This window comes from Haliotis cracherodii, unplaced genomic scaffold (genome assembly GCF_022045235.1).
Source record: "Haliotis cracherodii isolate W230 unplaced genomic scaffold, xgHalCrac1.p SCAF_23, whole genome shotgun sequence".
NCBI classification, from domain to species: Eukaryota; Metazoa; Mollusca; class Gastropoda; order Lepetellida; family Haliotidae; genus Haliotis; species Haliotis cracherodii.
In genome coordinates, this window is record NW_027266279.1 from 10,902,031 (window position 1) to 10,925,448 (window position 23,418).

General features: G+C 40.2%; 2 protein-coding genes across 2 annotated transcripts; one reads left to right on the top strand and one right to left on the bottom strand.

Moving 5' to 3' along the window:
* Positions 1-6,129: 6,129 nt before the first annotated feature.
* On the bottom strand, positions 6,130-8,170 carry LOC139471627 (ankyrin repeat domain-containing protein 46-like). The gene is made up of 2 exons (XM_071254019.1): positions 7,790-8,170; positions 6,130-6,840 (listed from the first exon to the last, which is right to left on the bottom strand). Exons 1-2 carry the CDS (start codon positions 8,110-8,112, stop codon positions 6,507-6,509), a joined length of 657 nt encoding a protein of 218 aa, XP_071110120.1. The 5' UTR covers positions 8,113-8,170; the 3' UTR covers positions 6,130-6,506.
* Positions 8,171-8,392: 222 nt separating this feature from the next.
* On the top strand, positions 8,393-21,595 carry LOC139471762 (transmembrane protein 185A-like). The gene is made up of 7 exons (XM_071254248.1): positions 8,393-8,492; positions 10,364-10,540; positions 12,888-13,095; positions 15,591-15,674; positions 16,581-16,757; positions 19,229-19,358; positions 20,585-21,595. Exons 1-7 carry the CDS (start codon positions 8,455-8,457, stop codon positions 20,809-20,811), a joined length of 1,041 nt encoding a protein of 346 aa, XP_071110349.1. The 5' UTR covers positions 8,393-8,454; the 3' UTR covers positions 20,812-21,595.
* The last annotated feature ends 1,823 nt before the right edge of the window (positions 21,596-23,418 follow it).

Sequence of the window (23,418 nt, forward strand, 5' to 3'; positions counted from 1 at the left end):
ATAATAAAGATTTGAACCTCCCACAAGATTAACTTTCTTTAAGTCAGTGTCCTTTTTTCAAAACTATTTCAAAGTTCAAAATTTCATGACAAAACTTAGTTTTGTTTGCCAAGAGTACTCAGTTAAAGCATGATCATTTTTTAAATTATGTTGCCAATAACTGCAGATTAAGCCGTTGGCCCTAATCGTTACAAGATCTTGGAGTGAAGTAAAACCCTCCTGGCTGATAATTCAGTATAAACAGAAGTGGTTGCCAGTTTCAAGAAAGTAAGAACTGTAAAACAATGAAATCAAGCTCCATAATTATCATTAGACAAATAAATAGGTTTCATTTGTGTGATTGGTCAGTTTGTGCTGCCATTTTGTTGGTCAGTTCTACTGCTACGTTAAGGCATTCCAGAATAGTCCAATGTCCAAAGATTGTGAGGTCGGAAATTGTACGATTGTCAAGGGGATTCCTGTGCACTACGTGGGCACAGATCTACAGTATATGCAACACTGAATCCAGATACTCTTTACTGCAGAAGTCATTTATTACGCCCTTGTTACCATCCATGTATTCCATTCAGCTGGATATTCAATAGTATTGTTTCTTTTGTTTGTGCATGCCTTTGTTGAAAATAAGTCACTTTAGTAGCCTCTGTAACTTAATATTATTAAATAAACTGCCATTGTCCTTTGAAATTTGTTTTGTCTTAATCAAGAAAAGAATGCAGACATTTTGTTCGTGATCGATATGTTGAGGGGATATAACTTGTCAAGTTCCCATTTGGTGTTTCATTGTCAGATTTGGTGGAAGAGTGAATGTCGTTTTATGCTACATTTAGCTATTGTCCAGACATATCATGTCTGTGAATAATCCAGTCTGGGACAGGCAACCCAATGGCTGAAAACGTGAGGAATAACCGATAAGCTTCTATCAAAATAGGGAAGACTGAAGACTTATTCTGCTGCATAATCCACAGGATCTCAAGCATGGGACCCATTTTGTGCTGGAGTCGCTATTGAGTACTGAGGGTGCATTCAACCCCAGAATAAGATAGGTTGTTGGTTGGTTGGTTTGTTGTTTTACGCCACACTCAGCAATATTCCAGCTACATGATAGCAGTCTGTAAATAATCGAGTCTGGACCAGACAATCCAGTGATTGACATGAGCATCAATCCACCCAATTGGGATCAATGACCTGCATCAACCAAGTGAGCGAGGCTGACTACCCGATCCCGTTAGTCGCCTTTTATGACAAGCATAGTCGCCTTTTACGGCAAGTATGGGTTCCTGAAGACCTATTCTACCCCGGATCTTCACGGGACGCCCAGAATAAGAGACTAACATGGATTACAGGTTGCCGTTGTAAAAAACGACCCTTATTGTTCTTTAGACTGGTTCTGCCCAGAATCCCAAAAGGCAGTTGAAGTATGGTGAACAAGAGACATCGTGAACTCTGGATCAGACAATCCAGTGATTGACGTCATGAGTATCAATCCATGCAATTTGGGATACGATTACATGCATCAACAAAGTCAGTGAGCCTGACAACACCATCCCATTAGATGCCTTGTACGGCAAGCATGGGTTGCTGAAGACCTATTCTCACCCAGATCTTCACGGGTCACTCAGGTTTTTATGAGATAGAACACCCTTGGAACTCATAAAAACCTTTGGACATGCCTTTACCTATTAATCCTACACTGCATTTCAATACACTTGTTTAAGTTTGTCAGCACCATACCCGTGCTCCTGGGTTTCACTGAAGTGGTAAACGTCTGAGACCTGCATCACTTCGGGCTTTCCTCCCACATTAAGCTGACACTTGTTCAACGCAATCAACTTTAGAACATGAAAATGTACACTACTCAAAAGTTAAAGAACTCATGATTCTTTCATCATACTTTGTTAGTCATGTAGGGCAAGGACGGGGTACTCGGGTTGGGTGGGTGATGAGTAGGACCCTGGTACCCACAGGACTACCCGGACCCGTGGTTAGTCATGTGAATTATTGTTTAAGGACAAAAAAATCACTTTAGCTCAGTGGTTACACTACATGTCGCTAATGTTCGCATTTCTGTCAGACGATACATCCATTCCTTTTGACTTGCATACGTTTGAGTAAATATAACGCTTCAGTTACCATACATGTACGCATGATGAGATCGTCTGATACATGTAGCTAAACAGCTACTGCCCGGGCTGCGGTAAAACAATTACCAATCTGACATTTTGTTCCCATCTCTTGAGACCTGCAGTGTGTACCCGGGTAGGGTCGTGTAATAGGGGGTCGGATACCCGGGTAGTAGATTTGGACTCTTCTGTCATGTCTGATTTTGAGTGAGTGAGTCAGTATGGTTTTACGCCACCTTTAGCTATATTCCAGCAATATCACAGCGGGGGACACCAGAAATGGGCTTCACACATTGTACCCATGTCGGGAATAGAACCTGGGTCTTCGGCATGATGAGCGAACGCTTTAACCACTAGGCTACCTGACCGCCCCTCTGATTTTGAGTAGTATATACATTTGAGAAGTATGCATTTCAACAAGGGTGGAAGCATACCCCTGGGCCCCAACTCTGGATCATACCCCTGGGCCCCAACTCTGGATCATATCCCTGGGCCCCAACTCTGGATCATACTCCTGGGCCCCAACTCTGGATCATGTGGAGGTCAGAAACCAGTGTGCATGGGCTTCAACAAAGAAGTTGTTTGAAATTAAGCCTGGAAGTGAAGGGGTCCTGATGTTAAGGGTTGAGATTTAGGAGGTCCCGAGATTTAAATACCATTGGAGTTAACCTTAATGACCACCTTAATTTCAAACACTTTAAGTGGTAAATGTGTATGGCCTGTGTCAAAGGTTTTTCTAAGAGTCCAAATTGATTGCCCTTGGCAGACAAAATAGGGAAATACATGATTTTGTTCAAACTTTGCTCTTTCTTAAACATCAGGGATATATTTATATTTCACTCAATGTAAAAATGTAAAACTGAACATTAAAGCCTCTTCTTGTTTATGAGTCATGATATCAGTGAATTGCAAGTCACCTCTACAACATTATTTACTACTATAACTTAGCAATTTTTTAGGGGCGGTCGGGTAGCCTTGTGGTTAAAGCATTCGCTCGTCACGCCGAAGACCCGGGTTCAATTCCCGACATGGGTACAATGTGTGAAGCCCATTTCTGGTGTCCCCCGCCGTGATATTGCTGGAATAGTGCTAAAAGCGGCGTAAAACCATACTCACTCACTCACTCACTTACTCACTCACTAGCAATTTTTTAATTTCAGTTTGGGAATTTGTACTGACAATTGCATATCAGGCTCTGAGCAAATCTCAAAAAGTCCCTGGTGTCTCTTTGGACTTTCCACACGTTAAATGGATATAACTGTTATGTTATTGAAATACTGCTCAAAGCTGTGATATAACTGAAATACTGCTCAAAGCTGTGATATAACTGAAATAATGATGAAAGCTGTAATATAACTGAAATACTGCTCAAAGTTGTAATATAACTGAAATAATGCTCAGAGCTGTAATATAACTGAAATACTGCTCAAATCTGTGATATAACTGAAATACTGCTCAAAGCTGTGATATAACTGAAATACTACATAAGAGCTGTTATATAACTGAAATACTGCTCAAAGCTGTTATATAACTGAAATACTACATAAGAGCTGTGATATAACTGAAATACTGCTCAAAGCTGTGATATAACTGAAATACTACATAAGAGCTGTTATATAACTGAAATACTGCTCAAAGCTGTTATATAACTGAAATACTACACGAAGCTGTGATGTAACTAAAATACTACACAAAACTGTGATATACCTGAAGAATACTCAAAGCTCTGATAATAACTCACTTGTGTCAGCATGTTAACTGTGTAACTGGCCATAACCATATACTTATCCCCTATTTCTCAGCATGTATATGAACAAGACAAACCAGTGGGTGATAGCATGAGCAACAATCCACACCATCTGATCTTCATTTGTTTGGCTCTGACCTGACCTGAGAATTCCACATGGATGTGCTACGTGTGGCGTCAAACAAACAAACAAACAAACAAAACATGGCTGCTATTAAGCACAGCTCTCATACTGATCTATTGAGACACTTTATTAGCAAATGTACATGTGATTTTAGCTGACAAACAAACAACAATATAAGGAAGACACAAAAGTTAAATTGACAACACATCTAATACAATTAATACTTTTTCTCATCCACCTGAGGTACAGGATGTTTCCTCGATGGAGGTGACTCCTTTTCTTCCATACTTCCAACTTACGATTAGATGTAGTAGAATAGCATGGACTTTCCTACATATACCATTATACATGTATATACATTGTATTAGGCCAGACCAATTGTACCGTATTCGATGTAATAAGCGCCCACGGCGACATTTGCTAAGATATTGGCCAGTGAACAATCCCAATTAGCACTCCTTCCGATTGATCAATGTACTCAAGACTTATTGATTCGCGTATAATACGCACTCATGTGTTATATGCACCCTTAATTATGGGCATTTAATTCTGGAAAAATATATCTGTTGCACATAAACATTTCAGGCTGTCAGCATAAACCACGAAATTTAACTTTCAACTCTGAATTTTTCACCAAAATAACATTCTAATAAGAGCCCCCTATTTCTAATTTTGAGAACGCCCTGGGCGCTTATTACGTCAAATACGATACTTGTTTTACAGACTTTTATCCCTTAACTTGAAGGCAGGAGGGAAAAATTCATATGAAAATCATTTTTAAGAAATACTGCTACTGCATTGCCCCCTTTGTACTGTTTTTTCTTGTGCAAAATACACAAATGATTTGGGAGAGTGGGTGGGACTGGGTGGGGCCGTGGTGGGGGGTATATGCTTTTTTTTTATTTCACAAGTGGAACTGATATAACTGCACATTTGGAGTAAAAAGGTTATCAGACATGATTTGGCTTTAAGTGAGGTAAGGTGAGGTGAAATTGGGTTTAACGTCGCGTACAAGAATATTGCACTTATATAGCGACATGCATGCACGTATGCACGACCTTCCGCTCTCCGGGCGTTTCGCTCTACCACTAGACCACGGAGGCGGTTTTGGTTTTAAGTAATTATATTGGTCTGGCCTTACATTGATAACAGCCAGAGTAACAGGGTGGCACAGGTGGCCCAGTCGTCTAAGGCGCCATGATTTGCTTTGCAGAATTACATACCTTGGGCACGGCAGAAACCTATGATTGTGGGTTATAATCCCGGTTTGACCCAATTATGTTTCTAGGTTTGTCAGCACCATACCCATGCTCTTGGGTTTCACCGAAGTGGTAAACGTCCGAGACCTACATCACTTCAGGCTTCCCTCCCACATCAAGCTGACACGCCGTGATATAACTGGAATAATGTTAAATGCGGCATTAAACCCAACTCACTCACTGCACTGATAATATGGGCTTGGTTTTGATGCAAGTTTTACATGGGTGAAATTTCAACATCCACATAAACACATTTGTTCTCCAGTGTCAGCTTCAATTGGGTGGAAAAATCTTTCAATGTGACTCAGGTGATAACTGTGTTTGCCACTGTCAAACTTTGGTGAAACCAATGAGCATGGGTAAAGTGCCGACAAACCAAGGATCATAATCAGGGTGCATCTGGTAAATCCTGGGATCAGCGGATCCTGGCATGAATTCAAAGGATACACAACTGCATCAGCAAAGTGGTGCGCCACAAACATGTGAGACCACTGAGCCCTTATCGGCCATTCCTTTTGTTTTGAAAAGAATGTTAAGAAATTTGGGTGTGCTGTATTATCGGTATATTGGTAAACTGAGATTCATTCTTTCAACGATTCATATCTAAATATAATTTTTTCATGCTGGATATAGCATGTATAGTGGATGATTTCAAATAGCGATTTTTAATAATAATAATAATAAGTCCATTTATACTGCGCCAGATTCCATTCACCAAGATAATGCTCATGGCGCTACATAGTTTTAGCAAGTAATGCTAATGAAAGGCTTGTATTTAGGCAGTAGTTCTGTGAGATATAATGAGATAGCATGTGTTTAATGTTATTTCCTTGCCAAATGCCTTCGCTGCCCAGCAGCATGCCTCCAGGGTTCCAAGATGTGCCAGCATCTTGTTTTGTTCCATTTATCAACTTCAATTCATACCATTATGTATAAGATTACATCTGAATTCAAAATTGAGAATTATACAATATTGTGATACATACCTCAATAAGGCCTTGTGGATAGCAAAATATTGTGATACACTTTTAACCTCCAATATCCATCCCTCATAAGAAACAAGTTGCCAAGAAATAAATGAAACATTTTGATCATCTCAGAACATAGCACACAACATTATTCTGATTACAGGACTTTCAACAACGTTCATGGAAGCAGGGTCCAAAACTAAGTTTGAATATAGATAGCCCATTTTGGAAAGGACATTTATCTTTATACGTGTGGGCTTCCTGCATATCAAGAGTTGATGAGTTCAGTTACAGATGTATCTTATAGCTGGTTTCATCTAGTGGGATCTTCTCATCATATCCTCGATGCAGGCCCGTCAGGATGTAGGCCAGGTAAAGGGAAAACCCAAGCAGGCCAAGGACTAGAAGACATGTGTTTTTGATGCCCATCTCACAATAGAATTCATACCAGACACTTGGAATCACTGTGGATCTGGGTGATTTAACATAGCTCGAAGCGGTGTTTGTGAGTGAACCTTGTGATGTACTTTTCTCCTTCTCAAAGTGTTCGAACAGGTCAAGAGTATTCTTTGGGACTCCTCGTCTCTCAGCCAAGAATTTTGGGGTGAAACCCATCTTATTTCTGAAAAAAATAATCATTGTCGCTGATAAATCGTAGCTATGTACTGCTCTGAATATACTGAATATATATGGTTTATGGTGGAAAATATATAGATGTGAATTCCTCATTCAGTAACATTAATGATTAATGATTATTTACCACCAGTCTTCACAATCACTGTCAGCGTCACACTAAAGAATTTATATCTCCCAGCATGCCTAGTTCACAAACAATTTGCATTCAAGTTCACCAAATATTTCAATTGAAAGTATATATGTTGTCAAAATGAAAAACACAAACAGGTGCAGTTGGTTGTCTCAAGCCACTTCGAGTGGAGTGAGTCAGAGAGGTAATCGCAATAAGTTTGACCGTCCAAAAACCTATGATCATATTTCGTCGGATCACAGGTTTTTAGGACAGCATCACACAGACATTGTAAATACTCAGATGATGGCTTGTTTTCAAGAGAAAGTTGTCTCTTATGAGCAAATGAGATGGGGGGTTTTCAGTTGTTCATGTGATCAGAGAGAAACTACGACCGTTTCTTAAGCGTCTGAAAACCCATAACACAGGGATACAAGAAATCTGGGTAACGAAACGCCCTGAGAGTTATCGAATTACCAGGATACTACCAGAATAATAAAAGACACAGAACCCTACAGAGAAGAAAAGGGGTTATAGCGAAAACGGCACCTCAGCAAAACGGCACCGGGCGAAAACGGCACCGATTGGCGAAAAAGGCACCTCGACTCAAGCGAAAACGGCTACTATTGCCTAGCGAAAACGGCACCTTATTTTTTTAAACCTTGGTCAAATAAATGATAATAAACTTACATAAAACAAGAAAGAAATTAGCCCCCTTCTCCAATTTACTCGCCGACTCTGATTGGTAGGCGCAGTTAACTTATTATGAAAACACTATACGCTTTGAAGTTGTTTAAAGTTTAATATGTCAAGGACTGATGCTGACCGTGCGTTAACATTAGCTCCCATTTCCACCAGTATCTCCACGGTATCGATGTGACCGCACCAATGAAGCGGCGTGTTTCCTTGGCGGTCCTCAGCATTTATGTCAGCTCCACTATTTATCAATAATCTCACAATTGCAGCGTGACCTCGACATGCTGCCAAATGCAACACTGTCCGGCCATTTGCGTCTGATTCTTCGAGACGACAGGTGCCCGTTTCAATTGCTGCCGTTACTTCCGCTTCATTCCCGTCTAACACAGCATCACGAAGAACATCACCTCTTTCCATAATGTCAAACGAAAAAGGATTATCGTAATTCTCCATTCATGACCAGTATTGGACCAATAATAGAGAATGTTGATGAGTTAACTGTCGAACTAGGAAGTAAACGACCGGAAACGGAAGTTTTATATAAGCCCCTTACTACATAACAAAAATACATTCTAGCTAATTTCCAGACTGTCTTCAAATAAACATCACATTTGATATCTTAAAAGCATTCCAATTTTATTCCAAATTTATGGGATTTCTTAGTTTATCCAATCACTAACTTAATATTCAATTTATTTGACCTAAAACTATAAGTCATCTGTGTTCCGTTTCTACCGTTCGGGCTGGTGGTGTCCAGGGAATATGGGATTGGAAATATCTCATCTATGACGGAATATGAATCTGAAAAACTTCTTCCAAGACTTCAATCCAAGGTTTACTTGTTTTGTCACTCGGCGTCTCTTGATATGTTATTGTTTCGTGCACATGGAAACAGTGTATTCATTCAGTTTACTCGACAATCTGATCTTCTGTGGCCTTTTGAGGAGCAGAAGATCGTGAATAGAAAACACACGTTTGAACGATTATATTTTCTCATGATAGGTTTTCCTACACAGTCACACTGTTTTGTTTTGTTACATGGGCCAAACGGTGTTGTTGTAGGTGTCACCATTGAAAACCATTACCTACCCCATTCTACAAGTTTTATAACTTAATATTGTAATATGCTGGAGATAAACATATCCCAGTGTATGGAGAATGTTCTGGTGTTTTCAATGCACATACTTCTCGTGATATGGAACACTTTTGTGACTCCAGAGATATAATCAGATGCAAATATTCACATGCATATTTGAATCAGCCATACCATACCTGATTAGCTTTACTCTCAAATAATGATTCATGACTATAGATTAGGAATCTAAAGGAAAAAACAAAAACAAACAAATATTGAAAGTCCTTGTTGCCAAATATTTCTATTCAATATCCACCTATTTTAATAATACCACATTGTAGGCTACCTTGATTCCAAGGATCACCTGCCAAGATCTTGGTGTTTACAAACAATAGGTCACATGACTATTATTTTGTGGAGAATATTTATATCACTACATCCACAAGGGACATACCCCCAGCCACCCCTGAAAAATTTGATTCTGTAAGGATTTGAAAGTGTTGACATCCTTTCCTGTATTGACTAAGGAATCAAGATTTTTAAAAGATTATTCAACATCACATATGCTGAAACAATAAGTGGACTTGTAGTTGTGTCTAACCCTGTTACAGCTGTGTATGACTGTGAACACTGTTATGACTCCTGTAATGGTTCACAGCCCTATGCAAATCATTAAAGCAGACTTAAATTACACAGGTGGTTACAATTCTGAATGATTTAAACATAATGACGATGTAACCTGTATGAATATGTGTCAGTGTTCCCTGACAACTTGGATTATTATCATGCTGTTAACCTCTTGATTCCCTGGCTCAGACACGATTACCATATTCGACGTAATAAGCGCCCACGGCGATAATTGCTAACATATTGACCAGTGAACAATCCCAATTAGCACCCCTTCCGATTGATCAATGTACACAAGACTTATTTATTCGCATATAATACGCACTCGTGTGTTGTATGCACCCTTAATTATGGGCAATTAAATTCTGGAAAAATATATCTGTCGTACATAAACATTTCAGGCTGTCAGCATAAACCACGAAATCTATCTTTCAACTCTGTTTCTTCCACCAAAATAATATTCTAATAAGAGCCCCCTATTTCTAATTTTGAGAGTGCCCTGGGCACTCATTACGTCCAATACGGTACCTGAACCAGGTACGTAGCATCAAGCGAGTCAGCAAGCCCGACCACCAGATCCCGTTAGACGCATTTTACGACAAGCATAGTCGCCTTTTACGGCAAGCATGGGTTGCTGAAGACCTCTTCTATTCCAAATCTTCTTTTAATGTAATGATGTTATAATGATGCTGACCCTAGAGATTCCGGGATAGAATAGGTCTTCAGCAACCCATGCTTGCCGTAAAAGGCGACTATGCTTGTTGTAAAAGGCGACTAACGGGATCGGATGGTCAGGCTCACTGACTTGGTTGATACATGTCATCGATCCCAATTGCGTGGATCGATGCTCATGATATCAATCACTGGATTGTCTGGTCCAGACTCGATTATTTATGGAGCGCCGTCATATAGCTGGAATATTGCTGAGTGCGGCGTTAAACAACAAACCAACCAACCAAATATAATGATGCTAATCATGCTAACAGAGACTTTGTATTTCAGTAAGTTCCTGGTCTTCTCCTGCTTGTTGGTGTTCTCTCTTCTGTTCGCTCTGCGTCAAGATGACTCAATATCATGGAGCTATTGGGTCATATTCCTTCCTATCTGGTTGTGGAAGGGCACCGTCATAGTTGGCGCGTCTGTGGGAAGCTACGTGTGGTGGAAAAACCCACATTATAGGTGAGAGGTCAAGGTCATGAAACAACACATACCTTTTTCAAATTTGTTCATGTTGTACCAGGATATTAATGAAACTTGGGACTGAAACATGTCTTTTGAAGTTAGAATTAACTTCAGGGCCTTCTGCACAAAGTGATCTTAAGCTAGCTATTACTCCCATAAAGTAACATAGACGTACAATGAATGTAGTGCTAAGATTGCTTTGTGCACATAACCCTTTAGACTAACATCTAGTCTCTGAAATGAACATATCGTACAGAAAAAAAACAATTGTTCAGTTATCTTAATAAAAATATTATAAAAAGGAGCCCAGTGACTCTCTTCATTTTCAGACTTGCCAAACATTATAAACTTGCATGGGCTGTATTTGATATATATTTGTATCAGGGTCTGTAAGACAGACTAATAGCCTGATACTGCAGTGATCTAGACGTGCCAAACGTTATAGACTTGCATGGGCTGTATTTGATATATATTTGTATCAGGGTCTGTAAGACAGACTAATAATCCTTCGTAATAATCAGCATGGTTAGTGTATCATCGTCAAAGAACCAGCTGTTTGATTGGCCAGTTGTCTCGTGAAAATCCGTACAAATCCGCTGGATGGAAAGTACGGCTAAAATGGTGAGAACAACTTTCTTAGATCTTTGAGGTATGGCTAGTTCGGTAGAATCTATTTAACACATGGAATGTCACAGTAGTAACCTGATGACACAGGAACTCTTCAGCATTGTCAGTCCATTCAAATCTGATGTGCCTGGTCAAACTTGATTTCTTTTTACACATGGAACATGGCAATCAGTGGTGTTATTAGCACTCATTTTCAATATACATGATCATCACTCCACATGAGTCATCATGACAGCCATGTACAGTACACAGTTGGGTTGGAATGTGTTGCATGGTGCTCAGCATCTACGCTATACCATGTATACAGTAAGCCTTGCTTTGTATCAATACATGCCTTCATCCAGATTTGGCTAATGTTAGATATTTTGACGTTTCTTAATGATCTTCTCCTTCCAACAAAACTATGTCTTGGTGTTTAACGTAGTGGCAGGTCAATACATAACTTTGCATGGGTCAGAATGAAAGAAATTATGCTTCACAACAACAATAATAATGATACCATATTCGACATAATAAGCGCCCAGGGCACTCTCAAAGTTAGAAATAGGGGGCTCTTATTAGAATGTTATTTTGGTGAAAAACAACAGATTTGAAAGATCGTAAATTTTGTGGTTAATGCTGACAGCCTGAAATGTTTATATACGACAGATATATTTTTTCCAGAATTTAATTTCCCATAATTAAGAATGCATATAACACACGTATTATACACAAATAAATAAGTCCTTTTTACATCGATCAATCAGAAGGGGTGCTAATTGGGATTGTTCACCAGCCAATATATGAGCAAATATCACTTATTAGAGCGGGGCGCTTATTACGTCAAATACGGTTAAAAGAAGAAGACTATTTGTATCGCACAAAATTCCACATCACCGAGGGACATGCTGAATGCACAGAAATCAATCACATTTCATCCTTTTCCACTTTCGTTTTCTCAGGGTTGCAGAACCATTAACCTAAATATATTCGTAAGGTATGGCCTGAAGCATGTTAAGTCATGTTTTTGTCAAGACTAGCGCAGTCTACAGCAAGTGTCAGAAATAATTCCGAGTTGGAATAAAGAAAGGTCTCAAGTAATGTCAAGACATAACAAGCATGATAACTTGGGTCCATGAAGTACTTGGGTAAAGATAGTACATGTTGTTAACCTGCCTGACACTCAGCATTAGCAGGAGAAAACAAGGACTTCTTGGCTTGGAGTCAGTTCGCTGTGACTGAGTGGGGTTTCCATGTTGACCTGTGCCGTGGTATCTGAGTGGGCTGGCACTATAACATTGGCATTTGTCCAGACTAGTACAAGCAGTCTCACTCACACACACATGCACGTCGACCGCCTCCGTGGTCTAGTGGTAGAGCGTCCGCCTGGAGAGCGGAAGGTCCAGAGTTCGATCACCGGCCGCGTCATACCAAAAGACGTTAAAAGATGGTACTTGTTGTTACCCTGTCTGGCGCTCGGCATTAAGGGGCTAAAACAAGGACTGGTCGGCTGAGAGTCAGTATCTGAGTATCGGCATCAGTCCAGACTAGTACAAGCAGCCACACAAACACACACACGTGCATGCACGTCGCTATATAAGTGCAATAATCTTGGACGCAACGTTAAACCCAATTTCACCACCACCGCTGTATGAGTGCATTTATCTTGAATGAGACCTCAGACTCCACCTCCCCTCCCGTCATCTCATTCCTGAAGTGTGTGTTTGTTGTTGTACAGGATGGAGGGCGACAGCTATGTACAGTACAAGGCCATGGTGATGTGCACTGGCCTTCACCTTCTGCTCCTCATGTTTGAGGTTTTAGCCTGTGATAATCTAGAGACGGAGAACCATTCGTGGATCCTCGTCTTCATTCCACTGATGTTTATGTCCGTCGTGTCTATTGGTATCTGTGTCTGGGCTGTCAAGAATGAAAGGTCTTTTGAGGTAAGAATCAACTTCAGGACTTCTGCATAAAGGGAGGTAACTCTTCCACACAGACCTAATTCTCAATCTGTCCAACACTGGGCCATCATAATATGAGAGTGAGTGAGTATGGTTTTATGCCGCTTTTAGCAATATTCCAGCAATATCACGGCGAGGGACACCAGAAATAGTGATTTTATTTATCATCCAACATCATTCTTCCAACTTTTTGTAGACCGTAATTAGCAGTGTTTTCAGTGCAAAAAGTACTGCTAACAGCTTCAGTAGAAGAGCCATTAGTGATGTCATTTGATTGTGACGTCATGGTAACCGGTGACGGCACAATGATCTGTGGGTGCCAGTTTTGGATGATAAATGGGCTTCACACATTGTACCCATTTCGGGAATTGAACCGGGGTCTTTGGCGTGACGAGCAAACGCTCTTACCACTTGGCTACCCGACCGCTCCCATAATATGAGAGATCACATATCATTATATGGTCTCTGAAGATATGTACTGCCTCACAGAACTTTTCTATGTAACTAGAGTAATGATTAACTGACATGTTACAAGTCTTCCTTCCAAATTGATCATCACTTGAAACCAGATTATTAGAATTGTTTAAGGAGAAGATTCCTTGTACATCTGATCATTCAATCGATCATTTACAAGACAGGATGTGTACATTTTTATTTATTGTTTCAATGTTTGTGATGTTTGTTTGATTATCATTTAATCATTGAATTTGTATTTCAAACATGTACAATTACATTATATCTATTCTTTGTGCTATCATCCCATGAAGATCTCAGCAGCCCTACTATCCTACATATACCATTATTGTCGTAAGAGGCGACTAACAGGATCAGGTGTTTGGGATTGCTGACTTCATCCTTTCCAAAGGCTCATGATGTTAGTCAATGGATTGTCTGACCCGTGAAGATTCCGGGGTAGAATAGGTCTTCAGCAACCCATACTTGCCGTAAAAGGCGACCATGCTTGTCGTAAAAGGCGACTAACAGGATCGGGTGGTCAGGCTCGCTGACTTGGTTGATACATGTCATCGATCCCAATTGCGTGGATTGATGCTCATGATGTCAATCACTGGATTGTCTGGTCCAGACTCGATTATTTACAGACCGCCGTCATATAGCTAGAATATTGCTGAGTGCGGCGTTAAACAACAAACCAACCAACCACTGGATTGTCTGGTCCAGAATCAATTATTTACAGACTGACTAGTGTTGAACAATAAACAAACAAACAAACCTCTTTGTGCTGTACCTACACTTCATGGCTGTTTATCAGTGTGATAACAAGAAGTGTAGTAAGTGAATATAGAAGTTAGACACATCCTTGTCAGATAAGTGGAAAGCTGAATAATTACTGTAAACAGCTTTATTTCTGCGCCGTTAAAATATTGCGAATACCACACCGAAGACAATACTGCGACGAGATATTTTTGCAAGTTGTCGTGTTGAGATGACCCCTCGATTACCAAACAATAGACTGCTTCTATCCGAAGCTGAGTTGGCCGGAAAGTTGACAGGAAGAGATTGCAAGGGGTAACAGTGACACTAATTGGTCTGTTTACACTGTCATTTGTGACCATTCTGCATTCATTTGTGTTTTTAACTTATTGAGTAACTTGTGGTTTTGGTTGATGATTTCAACATTTGATGACGGGTTGCAATGAATAAAGTATGTATGTATTATTTATACTTATTTTTGCGTTTTTAATTTTTGCGATTGAGTCTCGTTCGCAAAACTCGCAATAATAAAACGGTCGCAAAAAATTCCCTGTTTACAGTAGATATGTTTGGCTCAGAAGCTTCATTTGCCACTTGTGAAAATAGTAAAAATGTGCCATGTTTTATTAAACATCATAACTGCCACGGAAACTTAATTTTGTGTTTGGGAAATTGTAAATTTGTTTTGACGCCACTGGTTAACCAATTATCTGAATGCAGAATATCGCTTCTTAAGTGTGCCAGGATTCCATTATGGGGGGGTTTGAATCCCAGATTTTCCCTATTTATAATAATTATTGGTGTATGATCAACATTGTCATGTTCATGGAGTTCACGGGGGCAAAGTTTGTTCACTTATTAACTTGATGGGGGCACGGGTGGCCCAGTCATCCAAGGCGCCGCGATTCGCTGTGCAGAGTTGCGTTCCTTGGGCATACCAGAAACCTATGATTGTGGGTTCGAATCCCGGTTCACCCCGATTATGTTTCTAGGTTTGTCAGCACCATACCCGTGCTAGTGGATTTCACCGAAGTGGTAAACATCTGAGACCTGCATCACTTCCGGCTTTCCTCCCACATTGAGCTGACATGCCGCGATATAACTGGAATACTGTTTAAAGCGGATTAAACCCAACTCACTCACTCACTCATTTCACCATCACTAAGACTTTCCTCCCACATTAAGCTGACTTGTCATGGTATTACAGCTAAACTGTTCAAAGAGACATGAAACAGAACCACTCACTCATGTATTTTGTTTTACAGATGGAGTTGTTTTGTTCTGTCAATGTTCTTCAGTTTATTTTTCTGGCTTTGAGACTGGATAAGATCATTAACTGGAGTTGGGTGGTAAGTATTCAATACTTTTATGCTCAAATTTGGCAAATACTTGATAAGGATTCTGATTGGTTAATAAGGGATATCACAGTTACATTATTCATAAGAAAAGAGTGTTGCCAATATGTTGTGGTCTGATGGTACTATATTATTTGCATGCTGACTAAAAATATTGCACTTGCCAGGGTTAGAAACTAACAGTTTTCGTCCACTAGTCCTTATAATGATAACATATAGCTAAACCCTTAAAAAGGGCAAATGTCCACTAGTCCTTATGATACCATTACCATTGGGCAGTTTGGCAAGGACTATAGGACTAGTGCCAATTTCTAACGCTGCTTGCATGTGTTGTACTGACTTTACGTATCTCGTGTAAGATTTCATGTACTTCCCGGGGGCACGGGTGGCCCTGTCGTCAGAGGTGCCACGGTTTGCTGTGCAGAGTTGCGTCCCTTGGGCACGCCAGAAACCTATGATTGTGGGTTCGAATCCCAGTTCGCCCTGATTATGTTTCTAGGTTTGTCAGCACCATACCCGTGCTCATGGGTTTTCGGAGACTTGCATCACTTCGGGTTTTCCTCCTACATTAAGCTGACAAGCCTCAATATAACTGAAATACCGTTAAGAGTGGCATTGAACCCAACTCACTCACTCACTCACTCACTCACTCACTCACTCACTCACTCACTACCCTCGATCTCACTTGGGAAATACACTTATTCTGACTCTCGTTTTTTAAACTCTGTATGACACACATGCTCGTATGATATCTCAATTGAATCAATAAAATAACTGAACATGGTGACAGGAAAGAAACTTTGAGAAAAATTACTCAACTGTGTATATGCTCTTGACTTGTGGGTTTGAAACATTATACTGGAATGTCTGTGCAACCACATTTCCCATGTTGTGTTTCAGATTGTGTTTATTCCTATCTGGGTCGTCATGTGTGTTGCCCTCATCGGTGTGCTGTATGCGGTCGTGCTTGCTGTCATTCTTCTCAAATCACCTGACATTATTCCTGAGCAGCGACGAGGCAACATCTCCTCGGCAATTGGCTATTCCTTTCTCGTCATTCCTCTACTAGTATTTGAAGTAAGCTGTGCAGTAAATGTAGTTTGTGTATTTGTCGTAATTAGAAATCAGGAGTTTTAGATTACCATTGCCAGGGCCCAATAACAGATGTATTGGAAAGTCACCAGGGCCCACTTGCACAAAGTGATCTTAGCGCTAAAACTATTGTAAGGCTATGTTAAACTATGGGAGTTACGATCATCTTAGCACTAAGATCGCTTTGTGCAAGTGGGCCCAGAACTGGAACATTGTTCAGTAGTTAAATCCCACCAATAGTTTGTTTTTAAAAAAACATGAAAAAACCCTCCACCTTTTTCTGTGTACCACTGTGTACCAATTATTTTTCAGCTCCGTTCAGAGCATTTTGCTATGAAATAAATTTCAGGTGTTTGTCTTGAAAGTAAACGTCAATTTTCATCGTATGAGCCATCAGTTTGAAACCAAACATCGTTCATTGTGTGGTACATTTCCATACTGACGTCCTCAATCTCCAATCAACCTGTGAAGATCGGGTTAGAATAGGCTTTCAGAAACCCAGGCTTGCCATAAGAGGCAACTAGGCTGATCGTAACGGCGACTAACAGGATCGGGTGGTCAGGCTGGCTGACTTGTTTGATGCATGTTATTGTATCCCAGTTATGTAGATTGATGCTCATGATGTCAATCACTGGATTGTCTGGTCCAGAATCGATTATTTACAGACCGAGGTCATATAGCTGGAATATTGCTGTGTGGTGGTAAACAACAAACAAATAACAATCTTCAGTCTTTAATTTAAGTTGATTACCAGTTATGCCACTGTCAACAATGTTCATGCCATATCAGGGGGCACGGGTGGCCCAGTTGTCTAAGGTGCAGCGGTTCGCTGTGCTGAGTTGCGTCCCTTGGGCTAGCCAGAAACCTATGATAGTGGGTTCAAATCCCGGTTCGCCTCGATTATGTTTCAAGGTTTGTCAGCACCATACCTGTGCTCGTGGGTTTCACCGAAGTTGTAAACGTTCGAGACCTGCATCGCTTTGGGTTTTCCTCCCACATCAAGCTGACACGCCGTGATATAACTGGAATACTGTTTAAAGCGGCGTTAAAACCCAACTCACTTACTCACTCACTCCATATCACGGCGATTTGTATATGAATGTGTGTGAACCAGACAAGCCCCCAAAAAGTGAGCTGTTCTCACAAATTTGCCATTTCCACTGAAGTTGCTATTCCTGAATTTATTTTTATAAGCCTCTGTATGTCGGTGTCACATTATTTCAATACATGTGTATGACACATGATGGCAGGTTACTGTGATCTACCTTCAGTGAGTACCATATGCTGTTGTTGCATTGAATTTCACCGAGGAACATCATATTTGGTATATATGTTGGATAGTAGGGCTGGAAAGAGTCCAAATTTACTACCCGGGTACCTACCCCCTATTACCCGACCCTACCCAGGTACCCATTGTAGGTCTCAAGAGATACAAAATATCCAATTGGGAATTTTTTTACCATAGCCCTAGCAAAACCGTATTTAGATACATGTATTAAACAGTCTGGTCATGCATACACTGAAGTTGACTTAAAGTTATATCTTTATTCAACCATATGAAAAGTCAGAAGGAATGGGAGCACAGTCAGAGAGAAATGTGAACATTAGTGACTTGTAGTGTAACTATAGAGTTACAGATAGTTTTTGTCATTAAACAATATATCACCTGACTAACCACGAGTCAGGGTAGTCCTGTGGGTACCTGGGTCCTACTCAGTACCCACCCGACCTGGGTACCCGAGTTACCCGTCCCAGCCCTACTGGTTAGCCCTTTAAAATTTCTTAAAATGTTTGCAGTGAGGGTCGTGCTCAAGGTCATACACTCATTTTTTTATTAAGTTCACAACAACTCGAGAAGCGTTCTTTGTAGTTGGATGAAATTTGGTATATAGGTTACGTAAGGGCATTAGAGTGAAACTCTTCTCCTTATTGTCGGTCATTGTGAAGGTGAGGACCCTCCCTCTGTGTTTATATATCATTGTCTTGCATTGGACATGTGTTTTAACAAACAGGAAGAGATGTCATTAAACTGGCAAGGAAACTACAAGCATGATACTTTCTTTTTTAAAGTTGTCTTGCACTGGGGACTGCCTCCGTAGTCTTGTGGTAGAGAGTCTGCCCGGAGAGCGGAGGTCCGGGGTTCGATCCCCGGACGCGTCATACCAAAAGATATAAAAAAATGTTCCATTTATTGGTGTCTTCCCTGTGTGATGCGGATGAAATATTGCTACACACCCATACGCTCACTCACACACTAAATGTAATTTACTGACCTTGAACTTGCAATTTTCAAGTCCAGGGGCCCGTACCACAAAGCTATCGTAGTGTTACGACTGTCGTAAGTCTATGTTAAAGCAATGGGAGTTACGACTGACTTTGTGCTACGACAGCTTTGAGGAACAGGGCCCTGGCTTTATAATTTATCCTCTTATAAGTATTTTTTCTTGTATTTCCAGATATTACTTGCTGACCGTATGGATAACTCTACAAATAACCCGAAAAACTACACGGCTGTGACAGTGCCCCTTCTCATGTCCCTCGTCACGCTGGTCTGCCTGTCCTTCGGGTCAAAGGGAGGCAACCACTGTATGTACCACTTACTACTCAAACATAAGGTTGCCTGTTCCTACACATACTATGCAAAAGAAGTCAAAGTCCATCCGTTTCTTTCATATTCAATTACAGATAAACTATTGTAATGTGAAAGAAACTGATATTATTTTACTTCTTTTGAGTAGTATAATTGGGCTACATATGTCTTTTTGTGAAAGAAAAATATAGAAAAATGTGGGTTTGGCAGTCACTAGACTCAAATGTATAACAGCAGCGTAAATTCCCAATGAAGCTTTTTCAGCATGTGTTCAAAGCTGCTACTTTCCGAACATGAGCTAATTTATTTTCCAGGTCAAGCCTATTTATTTACATATTTACAGTTATATACATCTAAAACATTATTTCATTTTTTTTTAAATCTTAAAATGTTCAATAATTTGGGGAAAAAAAACAATAGATTGATGAATAGATGAGTGAAAAATTATTGGTTACCCAATGAAAAATGTAATAAACCATTTGAAAAAGAAACCCTAGAGTAAAAACTCAATAGCTCAAAAAGTTATCTGGAGCTCTGATGACATCCTCTGAACATTAGGCTTCCTTCAGTGAAGTTTCTCTGTGGGGTTCACATTTCAATTTGTTGGTTATTCTCTCAATATATGTCAGACCGCCTCCGTCGTCTAGTGGTAGAGCGTCCGCCCGGAGAGCGGAATGTCCAGGGTTTGATCCCTGGCCGCATCATACCAAAAGACGTTAAAAGATGGTACTTGTTGTTACCCTGTCTGGCGCTCGGCATTAAGGGGCTAAAACAAGGACTGGTCGGCTAGGTGTCAGCATACTGTGTCTGAGTGGGGTATTCATGTTAAACTGCGGCATGGTATCTCAGTGAGCTAGCACTATAAAACGGCATCAGTCTGGACTAGTACAAGCAGCCACACAAACGCACGCACTCACGCACTCACGCACACACACACACACACTCACACACACATATGTGCATGCACGTCGCTATATAAGTGCAATAATCTTAGACGCGACATGAAACCCCATTCCACCTCATTCCCAATATATGTCATTCTTCCAGTTTGTTAACATTTATCTGAATTGAATTTGTTAAATATGTGTGATAAAAAGGTTTGGAAGTGTCCCGTGAAATCCTGTTTAGTCAAAATTACCCAGTGTCCTGTCTTTCTCCATCATGTCATTTAATTTTGTAACATTTTTAACATTTTGTTCTAATAAGAGAGATTTATTTTCAGGGTGGTTTGGAATCAGAAAAGACTTTTGTCAGTTCGTTCTTGGGGTGTGTCCATTTCTCCAGGAATATGGAAACATATCCTATTCTATACAGAACAATGAAACTGAATCCGAAGAGAGTTCGGTGGACACGTCGGAAAAGTTGAAGACAAGCACCTCAAAGAAGGACCTCGTTGATGAACAACCTCGAGCTGTTGTGCCTGTGTTGTCCATTGAGATGCCGGACTGAAACACAGAAAAACATATTTATACAAGATATTTTTGTGTGTTTATTGTCTGTTGTGAGCTGGAGGATTATATACTACTCAAAAGAGGATAAAGAACATCCAATTATTTCATATTACTGAGACCCGTGAAGGTCCGGGGTAGAATAGGTCTTCAGCAACCCATGCTTGCCGTAAAAGGTGACGAACGGGGCCAGGCTCACTGACTTGGTTGATGAATGTCATTGTATCTCCAATTGTGTGGAATGATGCTCATGATGTTAATCACTGTTTTGTCTGGAACTGACATGATTACTAACTGACCACCATCATATAGCTGGACTATTGCTGAAGGCGGCGTGTACTTTTTTAAGTTATATATTTATTAGGGTACACCCACCCTAAAAAACTGGAGATCAAGGTTAGAATTGCTCTTCAGCAACCCATGCTTGTTGAAACAGGCGACAAATGGGATCAGGTGGTCAGGCTTGCTGACTTGGTGAATTACGTATATCGATGCTCATGATGTCAATCAATGGATTGTATGGTCCAGACTGGATTATTTACAGACCGCCGTCATATTGCTGGAATATTGCTGTATGGGGCGTTAAACAAACAAACAAACAAACATAAAACTGGAGGATTATCATGGTCTCTTCTCAACTCTCATTGTGACCAGCCAGTCCCCACGGTAGTTACTTTTTATTGATTTTACTTCGGAAATAGTTGATGCCTGGGTATTTGTACATTTGAAATGAGTGAGTGAGTGAGTTTTGTTTTTATGCCACTTTTAGCAATATTCCAGCAAAATCGTGGATGTGAGGAATCGAACTAGGGTCTTTGGCGTAACAAGCCAACACGTTAACTACTCGGCCACCCACCACCCTGATTCCAAATTACATTACAAGGCATCGGACACTCATTGTCAGCCTGGAATGTAATAGTGTAATCATACAATGGTTCATAGCACATGCTTCCATGATAACTGAACCGGTCTGCTTAGGAGAATGTAGAAAAAATAACTAAATCGAAGTTTTACTGATACATATTGATCAAACTTTAATTAATGTTCTATCCATTTACTCAAGCCCAATGGCTCATTTTTCTAATTTAGGATTGAGGAAAACTTACTTATTAAGAAAAGAATTCATGCAAAGAGATTAGTCCAGGACATTTCCGGGCTTTCAATCACATTTAATCACATATCTAAACCAACACACTTTTTAGATATGAAATTTCTTCAAATAGCTTAATGTGGTCAGAGGAATTTAAAATCATTAGTGTAGACATATGAGTGCTTGGTGTGTGTAGGATTACAGGTTGACTGGTAGTATCTGATGTTGCAGTTTGTTATGCAGAGTTGCTTCCCTTAATAGTTCCAGTATCCGCTGATCATGGGAAAGAACCTCAGATTTTGTCCTGATAATGACCCTTGGTTTGTCTACATTCGCGACTTGTGGGTTTCACTGAAATGGTAAACTTGTTACTTTGGGTGAGTGAGTTGGGTTTAACGTCGCTTTAAACAGTATTCCAGTTATTTCACGACATGTCGGCTTAATGTGGGAGGAATACCCAAAGTGGTGTAAGTCTTAGACATTTACCACTTCGGTGAAACCCAAGAGCACAGGTATGGTTCTGACAAACCCAGAAACATAATTGGGGCGAACCAGGATTCGAACCCACAATCTTTGGTTTCTGGCATGCACAGCAAATCTCTGCGCCTTAGACGACAAGGCCGCCCGTGTCCCCTGTTACTTTGGCTGGGGCATGAAAAGTTGTGGTACAACTGAAAGACTGTTTGTGTGTGTGAGTGCATGTGCGTGTGTGAGTGCATGCGCGTGTGTGAGTGCATGTGCGTGTGTGCATGCATGTGCACAATTAGGGACCCAATCATATTTTGCCAATTTTGCCCATGACACCCCCTATAATAAATTACCAGTCCCTGAATAACATTCAATTTTATCCTCTTTTTTTTCTTTGAAAAAATAAAGTGTCATGTTTTTCAGTACAAGCTTTATACCTTTGATAAATTTGATGCCTGTCATTAAATGAAGGAGTCTTGTGTGTGTAGCTTACTTGTTTTTTCTTTGTAGTGATACACATACTAATGTATGAAATGATCATTTTCCATAATCATGATAATATTGTCACCTTAATATTAACCCGTAAAGATCCGGGTTAGAATTGGTCTTCAGCAACCCATGCTTGTTGTAAGAGGCAACTACCGGCATCGGGCAGTGAGACTCCCTGACTTGGCTGATGCATGTCAATGTATCCCAATTGCGTGGATCGATGCTCGTGATGTCAATCACTGGATTGTCATTTACAGACCGCCATCATATGGATGGAAGTTTGTGAAGTGCGGCGTTAACATCAAACAACAAACAAACAAACTTTATTGTTTTAATATTTTTGTGAGTCAAATTGCATTGATGTTGTGGCAGTATTTATGACAAAACAATATTATATTTTTTATGTAATTCCATGACGAAAGTCTTTATTGGCATTTAGAAGTTGAATATAGATATGACAGGGAATATTATGGAGAACTTCTTTATATGTTGTTTGTGTATAATAAAGAAGTTGTTATCCTTAATATTCCCCGTCATAATTCCATGACAATGTCATCCACT